Here is an 11,748-nt window from a genome sequence, read left to right as displayed (position 1 = left end):
CACTCCAGTATATCTGCCAAGAAAATCCCGAATGGGGATGTGAACCACAATGTACTTCCTTTTAAAAATCATTAAACAAAAGCATGCAGAAGTATTTTTGATGGCTAACTAATAACTCCGGTATGACACTTACTCCAGAGAATTGTTTCTCTTCTTGGGTTTAATATGCAAAAACTCCTTTAAAAAAGAAAATTTTATCTAATATAATTGTGTCATTTTCAGGCAGAGAGGCCATGTGCTATTGGTAGGACTTAGAAGTCCTGAGTTCTTGCCACTGATTTGGGCTACCTTAGGTCAGTTTCCCTTTGGAGGCCTCTGTTAAACAACTTTAAAATGAGGAGGTTTGTCTCCAGGGTCTTCTAAGGTTCATTCCAATTCTGACATTCACTCAATGATCCCATAATATTTCCATCTTAGGAAGGGAGTGAGTCAATTAATCTTTCCCTCTTATTTTATATAGAGGAACCGGAGACATCTAACTTTTGGGTATTAGTAAGGTTAGTTCCTTGAGCTCAGCCTTAAGGAGCTTAGCGTCTATTAGAACAGAAAGTCAAGGCAATTGTATAATTTCAGTGCCAGCTAACCAGTAAGCACTGAGGGTGATGAGGTAATGAAGGGAAACTTCCCAGGAGAGAGGAGTTTTGAGGATAGGAAGGCATTCAACTTGGGGAAGGCTGGTCCCAGGGCCTTGAAGGGACCTGCCACTTGGGGGAGCTCTAGAGAGAGACAGACAGCTATCTGCTGACAGGACTGAGACCCAAGGGGAACAGAGACCAGAGATGAGATGAGAGGGTCTCCAGATGGTCTGAGAGCCGATTCTTGATCAGATTTCTTCGGCCAGCTGACTCAAGGACCCAATATTAGCTGGGAGGCTCTTGACAATTAGCATCTTTATCACCTCAGAAAGCCTGAAAAGATAAAAGTGAATTTCAGGGCTGGGAGAAGCAAGACTAGGGAGCCACCTGGTGGTGGTAGGTGCCAGAGACAAACCGGCTACTTAGTGCTAGATCAGAGACTGGAGAACGGAAATGGACAATTAAGGACAATTTCAACCAAATCTCCCATTTTACAGATGAGGAAACCACGGCTGAGTGGGTCAGTGACAACTATATCTTACTGGAATCAGTCCTTACCTAACTGATCATATTCACCCTTCTTGCCTTCTGCCCTGATGTTGCTGAACATCTGGGGAACTCCCACCTTGGGCAGCACTGTCTTGATTGGGGAGAAATCATCCTGTCTAACAGCTCCTAACCCTGCCATGCTCCTCTCCATGCATCCTACCATCGGCCTGCCAGAGCTCTCCATTATCTACTTTAGGAATAGTAATAAAATCGAAACCACCGATGCTTCTGAGAAATGGAAAACAGTCTACATCACACTGTCCCTGGAACTTCCAGAGTCACTACAATCCTTTATATCAATCTCTTTAGATTAAAATATAAATTTATTTAGGGCAGGAACTGTCTTGCTTTTACATTTGTTTCCCTAGTGTTTAAGACAGTGCTTGCACATAGAAAGACCTTAATAAAATATTCTTTCATTTATTCATTTATTTCTCCTCTTACCGGGGAATTACTCCCCAAAATCTCCATTTGATGAAATCTCCATGCTATTGTTCTATCCTGGCTCAACCCCTAATTCTCCAGACTTTTCTACTCATTTCTTTCTTCTCCCTTTTTAGATTTCTTTTATATGATATCTTCTCCCATTACAATGTAAGCTCCTGCAGCCCTTTTTGTAATGGCAAGAAATTGGAAATTGAGGGGAAGCCCATCACTTGGAGAATGGCCGAATAAGTACAATATATGAATGTAATGGAATATTATTGTTCTATAAGAAAAGATGCAGGCTGATTTCAGAAAAGCCTGGGAAGACTTTCATGAACTGATGTTGAGTGAAGTGAGTAGAACCAGAAGAAACTTGTATACAACACTAATAAGATTATGTGATGATCTTTTCATGAGATGATTTAAGTAATTTCAGTAGATTTGTGATAGAAAGTGCTATCTCTACCCAGAGAGAGAACTATAGGGACTGAATGTGGATCAAAGCATAGTTTTCCACCTTTTGTTGTTTGCTTGTTATTTTTTTTCTCTCTTTTTTTTTTCACTTTTGATCTGATTTTTCTTGTGCAACATAATGAATATGGAAATATTTGGAAGAATTGCACATGTTTAACCTATATCATGATTGTTTGCTGTCATAGGAAAGAAGGGAAAGAGGGGGAAAAAATTTGGAAAACAAGGTTTTGCAAAGGTGAAGGCTGAAAACTATCTTTGCATATACTTGTTTCTGGTTTTTTTGCTGAGGCAGTTGGGGGTAAGTGACTTGCCCAGAGTCACACAACCAGGAAGTGTTTTGTCTAAGGTCAAATTCGAACTCTGGTCCTCCTGACTTCAGGGCTGGTGCTCTATCCACTGCGCCACCTAGCTGCCATCTTTGCATATATATATATTTGGAAAAAAAATCCTATTAAGATGGCACTGTTCATCTACCTTTGGTATCTCTCTTTTATCCAGCTGTCACCTTGGGCACAAGAAGCTATAGCATGTGCAGTGGCCATACCCCAGTAAAATCATCTCAACAGACAGTTGAGCCAAGTTGAAGGTAACCAATAGGCCTCAAAACCATCAGTGAGTTAGAGGGGTATCTATCTGTCCCAAGCACATGAAGTTTTCCCCATCAGAATGGGAAGCTGTGAACAGTCTATTCCAGCAGTCATGAAATCAGCTGAAGCAGGTGCTGCAGAGTGCTTTCAGCTTAGCCAAACATCAGGATGCCAAGGTCACCCACTGCATCCTGGGCCAGTTGTCCTGATTTGGGTGACTCTGAAAGAGAGAGTGAGGCTCAGGGGTTTGTGGGACTCGGTGTCTTAAATCCAATTTATCCAATTAAATCCAAAGAATTAATTCAATTCACTTAAGTCCAATTTATTCCCAAGACAAGACCTTATCCCATAATGTCACTGGTCCCCTTTGAAAATGAAAAATGAGGCTGAAAGAAGGGCTGAGCAAGGATTATCCCAATTGCCCAAAAGAGGAAGCTAAAATATAAAGAGAGGAGGTATCAATTGCAGAACCAGAGTTCAAAGCTAAAGCCTCACTTATCTTCCAAGCCAGAGTCTTTCCAATGAGCCTCTGTTCTCCTCTCCAAATTAGGAGGGTTTGGTTTGATAAGAGGAAGTCTTTTCTAGGGAGGATAGAATTCCTACAGCTCTTTTAGCAGGCTTCCTCCCCTGGGTAGGGGTAAGGAGCCAGGATAAAGCCAGGAAACAGGTGAGAGGATATAGGGCCAAAAGGAGAAACTTCTGTCTCCACCTCCATGAACTTAGCCATCTGTATGGGAAGAGCCTGCTCAGGCTAGCCGCTGGACCCATTGCTCCAGAGGGGCTGACTGTGAGCATGAGAGACAAAGGGGATAAGCAGTAAACCTGGTCCAGATCTAGTAAAGCTTGGAGTTGGGTCAGGCAAGTGGACTTGGTTCCATTCTCAGAGGCTCCACCATTGTTGTGCTCTATTGGCCAATCACAAGCCATTACTCTTGTCTCTCAAAGTACGAAAAAGTGCTCCTTCCAGTCCCTTCCCCCAGGAACAATGGCAATGGAGCAGGGTGGAAAGAGCCCTTACTTGGAGTGGAGGATATGGGTGGGCATCTGAGTGAGCTACTTTATCACCTGTGTGATTGTGGCAGAGTTACTTCCCTCTCTCCCTCTTTCCTCAATTCTAAAATGAAGGATTGGACTTGATGGGCTATAAAGCTCCTTGGAGTTTTAAATGCCATGATCCTGTGAGGTAGTATGGGATGGTAAAGGACTTCAGCCTGGGAATCAAAAAATCCAGAATGTCAGAGCTGGCAGAGACCCTAAAGGCCAGTTGAGGCCCAGAGAAATAGTTCGTCCAAGGAGATGTCTCCCCACTTGCTGGCCAGGACTCTTTCAGCTTTCACTTCTGCCATCCCCACCCCAGATCCCCTTCGTGACTTCAGGCCCTTCCCCTTGCCTAGTCTGAAATCTTCCAATCTAGAAGGCTCTTCACCTTCTTGGCTACCCATCTTACTGCTTTTAGTAAGACACGATCCTATTTTGGAGTTTTTCGATGGCAGACTCGGCAGTGCCCCAAGTTCTTAGGGTCTCTTGGAGGGGGGGGGGTTGGTTGCCAGAATCTTGGAAGTGGAAATTCAGATCTGACTTAGGAAATGCAAGAGGGAAGTAACCCATTAATCACCACCCTCAGTCTTCGCCTCCGAGCCAGAGATAAGATGGGTGTGTTAGAAGAAAAATAAACAGAGAGGTTTGGGGTTAAGGATCCAGCTTCCCGGAGAAAGGCCCCAGCCCCTCAGCTTGCTCTGCTGGGATGTGCCCAGGGCTTTGCCTATTCATCATTACCCCTAGGGTCTTTTCTTCTGACCTTCATCTTCTGTTTGGCTTCCTGTTTAGCCTTTACTGGAACTGAAAAGGACTCAGGGAGGATTAAGGGAAAAGAAGAATGAGGTGGCTTGAGGGGGATACAGGAAAATGGAAAAAAAAAACCCATTGGACAGCTGAGGAAAGCTGCCCATCTCCAGCCATGCTGATAGAACTCAGAGCGGGAACTTCAGAGCTACAGGAAGGGAACAGATGGGGAAGGGAAATAGTGAGAATGGGGGCTTGGAAAGTTAAGGAAGGCCTGGGTTTGAAGCTCAGCTATTTACTCTCTGAATGAGTCTGAGCCTGTCCTTTCCCATGATCTCAGACCTGAAAGAGGCCTCAGAGTCAACAGATTAATTAAATGCCCACTAAGTCCGGCTCTCTTGCAGGTATTGTGCTGGTGACTCAGAGAAAATCTAAACAGTTCTTGCCTCCCAAGAAGTTTACATTCTTTATATACACTCTATATAGATATAAATATGTATAAATATAAATAGATAAATTTATAAATAATATATAGATATATACAAATAAATATATAGATATATGCAAATACAGATGTAGCTATCATTCTATAATAATAGCTAGCATTAAGGAGTGATTTAACGTTTACAAAGTGATTTGCAAATATAACATCTGACGCTCATGACAATCACTCTAGAAGGCAGGTGCCCCATGACCCCCATTTTACAGATGAGAAAACTGAGGCAGACAGAGGTAAAGCATCATTCCTGAAACACAGCACCCACAACCAAATGCAATCATTCTTTCAAAGTGGTTAGGTGGCACAGCAGATAGAGTGCTGTGTGACTTTTGAGCAAGATGTTTAACTTTAAGTTTGCCTTCATCTGTAAAATGGAGATCATAACAGCACACATCTCCAAGCTTGCTTGGAGGATCAGATGAGATAACATTTGTAAAAAGCCCTTAGCCCTGCGCCTAGCACATGGTAGGGACCCTATATATGCTTCCTTTCCCTTCCTTCTTCCTCTTTGTCATCTGACTAGGGCAGAGAACATCACTTCTTTTATTCTGCACACCCTGTTAATGTAGCCTTCCATGGTAGTAGTTTTAAGGGCTGCCATTTTTCCTGGACTTTGAAATGAGGGGGTTGAATTAAATGATTTCTAAAGCTCTTTCTGGTGCTTGAGCTCTAGGATTGTAGACGTCAGAATGGAGAGGGACCCTAGGTAGGACACAGCCTTCCTTTTACAGAAGGGGAAACTGAAGCCCAGAGCAGGAGAGAGCCTTGCCCCAAGTGACCCAGCAAGTCCTGCGGCTGCCTCCGGGGCCTGGGCAGTGACACTGTATCCCAGAAGCGTGTCCACCAGAGTGTGTGACCTCGTTGTCGCATGGGGGCTGGAGATGAGATAAGGCTCCTAAGGCTGGGGAAGGATGCCAAATAAGGACCAAGTGGGGAGGAGGGAGCAGAGCTTTATCTGAAGTCCCCTGAGCAGGAAGAAGCAATTTCTGGAGCCCGGCTTAGAAGGTAAAGGGGGAGGCTGGGCCTAAAACCATCTCCAGGCTCCTGGGAGACAGACGGGGAATTCCAGACACCAGCTGAAAAGCCTTGACGTGAGCAGATTATCGGTGACCCTCGGTCTTATCACCTTTTCCAAACTTGGCTTCTCTCATGGTCCCTGAAAACTTCCAGTAAGGGGAAGAGAAGCTGGGGTGTCTTCAGCAGGTCAAATTCCCAGAATCCTTCAGCCTGTGTGACTAACTTCTGGGAATCTGACCTGCTGGGGACCCCCAAAACTGCACCATCTCCCCCATCACAGGATCAGCAGCCTCAGAGAGGGCGACTTTAACACTTCATTTAACAGATGAGAAAAGGAGGACCTCTGGAAGGAAGTAGCTTGCTAGGGCGCACAGGTAGTGAGCATCCAAGCGGCACCACAGAAGCCAAGATTTCCCACTGTTCCTCCATGATGAAGGGCGGGGGAGGAAGGACCTTTGGGGAAGCCTCTGGGTGGCCGCTCTGGGAAGGAGTCCCCTACGACCCTCTTACCTGTAGCCCTGACCCTGTAGCAGCCCTGTGTGGGCACAGAGTGGATAGCTCTGGGGGGGCCTCCGGAAAGGCACCCCCACCCACCATGAGGGGGCTCTAGGACGTGTCTGAAGCCAGCTCTGGTTGGTCTCAGGAACCAGGTTTCCCTCCCTCGGGCTCCCAAAGGATGCTCGCCTCTGGAGAGGAATCAATCTATCTAACTCTTCCCCCAACACCCCATGCTTAGATGGGCTACTCCAGGGCAGGAGTTCTCATTAGTCCCCTCCTTAACTTGGCGCTGCTTCAGCTCCCCCTCCGCAACCCATCTGGACACTGGAGAGTCCCATCTTGGGCAGAGAGAAATCCCCTCTGGAAATCCTCCAGGGTCTAATGAAGGAGGAGGAGGCGGGGTCAGCCTGACTCTACTTAAGAGGGGTCTCCAGGAGGGGCTCGGAAAGAGAAAGGAAAAAGGAGCCCCAGCTGCTGTGAGGTGCCGGCCTCTGAGGGAGAGCGATGAATGAAGCAGCCCTCCCTGCCCCCCTCACCCCGCCAGCCCTTCTCCTCCTCCTCCTCCTTCTCCAAGGCCAGAGCAGCTGGGGTAAGTTCCTTGTCCCCTGACCCATCCAACAGGCCCTCCCAGGAAGACTGAGGGTCATGGTGTCTCCCAGGCTTCGTCTCTGACTGACCTTGTGGAGAAGGGCCGTGAGGAGGAGAGGAGCTGGGGAGGAGCCAGGTTCAAATCTCAGCTCTCTACTTACTGACCCGGAGCCAGTTACATACTCTCTCCCCTTCTGGGTTTCTTCATCTGGAAAAAGCAGGCATTGAACTAGAATGATCTCTGAGTCCCCCTCTAGTTCTTGAGCCTCTGGTCCTAAATCACACCCCCTCTCTGGGTCTCAGGTTCTCACCTGAAAAATGGGGACTTGGATATTCGATCGGTACCAAGTACAAACGTGGCCACCGTGGCTGACCCCGAGCAGAACGTGGGCTGCCCCTGGGAGGCCCTCCCCCCCCCCCCGTGTATATTCACATAAATACCCCACACACACAGACTCACACACTCACACTCACACACAGACACAGACACACTCACCCCTCTGGTCCACAGGCTCTTCTCACCACACCCGTTAGCTACATTACTTTTTCAGACTTTCCCAGGAAGAGCTCTTCTTCCCCGGAAGCCGCTGCCTTCTGGGTTCTCCCCCTCCAAAGGTAACCTCTCAGAAGCCAGGAACCGTCCCCTTGTATTGGGAGCTCCGGGTCACTCCTCTCCCATCCGTCCATCCCCTCGGTCTCCCCCACACTCAGACGAGGCTCCCGCTCCGCCCAGCCCCGTCTTCCCTCTTCAAGCGACCTTTTCAGCTCTGACATCCCACCTTCTAAGGCTCTTTGAATGTACCTTGTGTCTGGGGCGCCGGGGCACAGCCCAGGGTCTCTGATCTCACCAGTGACGGTGGGAGTGACAGGGATGGAGGAGCAGCTTCTGGGGGACCTCAAGAGCATTTAACCAGCCCAATCGCAGCATCGCCAGTGCTCCTCCACGGCTGCTCCTCCAAGCCCCTCGAGTGATGGCTGAAGAAACTGAGGCTTAATGAGAAGGGATTTCTGAAAGGTCCCATGGCTAGTGAGCGCCCACTGTGCCCCGATGTCCCTGAAAGGGGCATATGTGACGTGTGAGATGTGCGTACATGTGTGTGTACATGTGTGCTGTGTGTGAGAGGGCCCAGGGGCAGCTATGAGAATCTCAGCCTCCCGCCCCCAAGGCCCCCTCCTCCCTGCTCTCCCCAGGAGCGCCGAGGGAAGGCAAGAACTCCTTGCGGATCACGCCCGCGTGGCCGATGGTCCGGGCTGGAGGCTCCATCAAGCTGAACTGCTCTCTGACCTGCTCCAAGGAGGCGACCGTGCAGTGGAAGGGGCTGGACACCAGCCTGGGCCACGTCTCCTCGGTGCCGGGTCTCAGCGTTCTGACCATCCCCGAGGCCACGCTCTCCATGGCGGGATGGAAGGTGTGCATCAGCACCTGCCAGGACACCACCTACCAGGACACGGTGGAGCTGCTGGTGTACGGTAAGCCCGGCCTTGGCGAGAGAGACCGGTCCCAGTTAGCCGGCCGCCTCCTTTCTGAGCCTTAGTTTTCCCCTCTGTAAAATGGGAAGAGTGATGGGGCCTCGGACCTCAGGCTGTTGGGAAGACCAGGGAAGAAATGAGGAAATGCTGTTTTATTGCTAACGAGCCAGGCAGAGAGACAAGAGAGCCAGCCCAGATCCCAGCCACTGGGGGCGGGCAGAGCTGGGCTGGGCCCCTTCCTTGTTATGGGCCTCAGTTTCCAAATCTGTAAAATGAGGCGGTTAAGGCTGGTTGATTTATTTTGGCCCTTCCAGCTCTGGTGTTCCATGTTTTATGAGACAGGCAAAGGTTGAGGAAAAGAAGTCAAAGAGAAACAGAAAAATAGGGATTAAGGCGAGTGAGCTGGGCAGCTAGATAACCACAGAGCACAGAGAGCTCAAATCTGACCTCAGTACTTGGGACCCTGACAAGTCCCTTATCCCCAAGGGCCTATACACAGCCCCCCAAAATGAGTGGCGGGAGACAGAGACCCCCAGTCCCGGCCCTCATTAACCTCACGTCCGGCTCTTTCAGCCTTCCCCGACAAAGTGGAAGTGTTCCCGAGCACCCTGGCCCCTGGGCAAGGGGCCACCCTGGTCTGCTCGGCCCGAGAGGTCTCCCCTCACGACAAACTGAGCTTCACTTGGTATCGGGGCGATGAGAAGCTGGAGGGACTGCAGGTCCTGGATGAGGATCTGGGGCCTGAGCAGGAAGCGGAGACTGGGGAGGAGCTGGAAGTCTTCTGGGTCACAAAACGCTGGGCCCTGCCCGCAGAGCTGGTGACCCTCGGACCTGAGTTCCGCTGCCTCGTAGAGCTGAATCTGGGGCATCAGGCTTTCAACCACAGCCGGGCCATAGCTGGTGAGTGCCAGACCGGGCCCTCGGGCTGCAGCACCTCCTCCAAAGGGCCCACCCGGGTTGCTTTGTCTTGCTCCCTAAATGTCCACCCCTGACATTCCCCCCCGGTTCTGGACACTCCTGAGTTTCCACTTCTAACAATATTTGTCTGCCCTGATCTGAGACCCTTAGGGTGGAACAATGTCTCCTTCCTTCCTCTCTTCCTTCCCTCAAGGAGACCCATGTCCCATTTCTCTTGGTGGGGGGCTGGGGAGGAAGTAGCCACTCATCAGGCCTGGGGGAGGGATGCTGAGAGGAGCCTCCTAACCTAAAGCCTCCCCGACCCCTGTTTTCCTTCCCCAGTTGTTTCCAGGATGACATCCCCAGCACCCAGCACCCTTCTGCCGACAACCACCACCGTGGGGCCGGCTCTGCCCTCCTCAGTTGCCTCTACGGTAAAAGGTTATAGCTCTGGCCCCCCTGGCCCCACAGCTTCCTCCCTGACTCGGGGCCCTGGGTCTTCACTGCCCCTCACTTCAAACCCCAGCTCTGGGGTTCCTTGCCTCCCCAAAATATTCCTGTCCCCGATGCCTGGGGCCAGTGGGGGGGCCTTGGAGCTGACATGCCAGGCATGTGAACCTGGGACGTCTGTGCACTGGATTCGGGCCCCTGGAAGGCTGGCAGACTACCAGGGACAGGAGGCTGGGGCCCAGGCCACCCTAATCCTGCATCCAGGGCCCCTGAACTGGGGGATGTACCAATGCCAAGTGGATCCCGGGCGCCAAAAGACTAGTTGTTACCTAGACAAGGACCTCTGTGAGTCACTGAAGGGGGGACCTGGCAGGGCCCCGGGGGTTGGGAGGGGAAGTTGAGCCGGGAGAGGCTGGGGGCCTCTCCCTCACGGAACCCCCTCTCCTTCCGCAGTGCCCGAGATGGACAGCGGGAACAGCTCAGCGTCCCTCTGGACAGGCGGCTGCATGCTGGGCCTGATCCTTGTGGCCTTTGTGGCATACCGCCTGTGGAGGTGGCTCAGGGCCCAGGACGCCCCAAACGCCGCCCAGCCCTGAACACACGCGCTCTGCCTCTGCCTGGTCACACGTACGGCCTCCGTCATACCGGCTCCAAGGCTGGAGAGCGGGCCCCGGTCCCTGCATGGGCCGCTGTAAATGGGGCGAGCCCCCAGGGCCGGCCACTGGACAAAGGGGAAGGGCCAGAGGGCCCTGGAAGCTGGTGACTCCACGGACGGGGGGTTTCCTCACAGTTGGGCAAGGACAGGTTGGGGAGGCCTGCTCCCCACAACAGCCCCTCACCAGCTGGCTCTTCTCTTGGAGGGGATGGTCACCCCAAGAACCTGACTAATAAAGAGCTCATCTGTCTGTGGAGCCGCTGCTTCTGCTGAGTGACGGGTGGAGGGGAGGGCCTTTGGCGCACAGAATGCTGGAGCTGGAAGTAGAACACCTGAGAGATCACTCAGCTCCCCACTCAATACCTGGGGGCAGCCAGGTGGTGAAGGGAGAGAGCACCGGCCCTGGAGTCAGGAGGACCCGAGTTCAAATCCGGTCCCAGGAATAAAGAACCTGGGTTCCAATACCGTTTCTGGCAATCAGCCCTCAGTGGTGCAATCAATAACGGGATAGAGGCCTGAGCCTCAGACACCTCCCCGCTGTGTGGTCCTGACCGCGCTTCGCCTTGTCTGCCTCGGCCTCCTCACCTGTGAAGTAGGGATTACAGTAGCCTCAGACCTTTACCGTGAGGGTCAGATGTCTGCAAAGTGCTCAGCATAATGCGTGGCACACCGCAGGCCCCTAACAAATCCCTTCCTTCTTCCCCTGAGCCTCAGTTTCCTCATCTGTAACAAGAGGATTAAACCGATGGCCTCTGAAGGCCCTTCCAGCTCCAGATCCCACCGTCCCGGACAGGAATTCAACCAGCCTGGCTGGCCCAATCCTAAGCGCCAGGGCTGACCCCTAGTCCCTGCCCAGCAGAGTGTCCCACTGGGGGGGCTGGAAGCACAAGGGGGGCTAAATACAGACTAACTGGGGGGGTCTCCCACTGGGTCCCAACAGCACTTGGAAGGGAACTTCCACAAATCTCTCCCCGTTTTAATCCCTCCTGCAGAAAGCTGCCAGAGCCCTTCTGGGGGGCCGGGCAGAGCCCCTGAAGGAGGCAGCCACGTGATCCCATCTGCTCTGGGGGAAGGGGCTCGGAGAGGCGGAGCTGGGGAGGCTGAGAAGGGATTCAGCCAGGACCAGGATCCGCGGAGGAGCCAAAAAGGGCCGAAGTGTGACCGCGGGTGGAGGGGGAGGCTAAGGAGAAGGACCCGTGGCGGGCCTCTCAGAGGGCTCCCGCTCGCTGAACGCGTTGGAAAGCGGGGCCCTGATGGAGACTGAGGTTAGGAAAAGGGGGA

General features: G+C 51.6%; 1 protein-coding gene across 1 annotated transcript; it reads left to right on the top strand.

Moving 5' to 3' along the window:
- The first annotated feature begins 6,783 nt into the window (after positions 1 to 6,783).
- Positions 6,784 to 10,723, top strand: MADCAM1 (mucosal vascular addressin cell adhesion molecule 1). Its single transcript, XM_074302022.1, has 5 exons — positions 6,784 to 6,996; positions 8,187 to 8,465; positions 9,039 to 9,365; positions 9,705 to 10,157; positions 10,266 to 10,723. Exons 1-5 carry the CDS (start codon positions 6,912 to 6,914, stop codon positions 10,406 to 10,408), a joined length of 1,287 nt encoding a protein of 428 aa, XP_074158123.1. The 5' UTR covers positions 6,784 to 6,911; the 3' UTR covers positions 10,409 to 10,723.
- The last annotated feature ends 1,025 nt before the right edge of the window (positions 10,724 to 11,748 follow it).

Source organism: Sminthopsis crassicaudata, chromosome 1 (genome assembly GCF_048593235.1).
Source record: "Sminthopsis crassicaudata isolate SCR6 chromosome 1, ASM4859323v1, whole genome shotgun sequence".
In the NCBI taxonomy this organism is placed as follows: domain Eukaryota; kingdom Metazoa; phylum Chordata; class Mammalia; order Dasyuromorphia; family Dasyuridae; genus Sminthopsis; species Sminthopsis crassicaudata.
Note: the sequence above shows the minus strand (reverse complement) of the source record. Positions and strands in the feature narration are given on the sequence as shown.

Bases quoted from the DNA above. Each gene is read 5' to 3' on its own strand.
- MADCAM1 (XM_074302022.1), top strand. From the start codon at position 6,912: ATGAATGAAGCAGCCCTCCCTGCCCCCCTCACCCCGCCAGCCCTTCTC. The intron at 6,997-8,186 runs GTAAGTTCCTTG...TGCTCTCCCCAG, and splicing joins CCAAGGCCAGAGCAGCTGGG to GAGCGCCGAGGGAAGGCAAG. The intron at 8,466-9,038 runs GTAAGCCCGGCC...CGGCTCTTTCAG, and splicing joins GGTGGAGCTGCTGGTGTACG to CCTTCCCCGACAAAGTGGAA.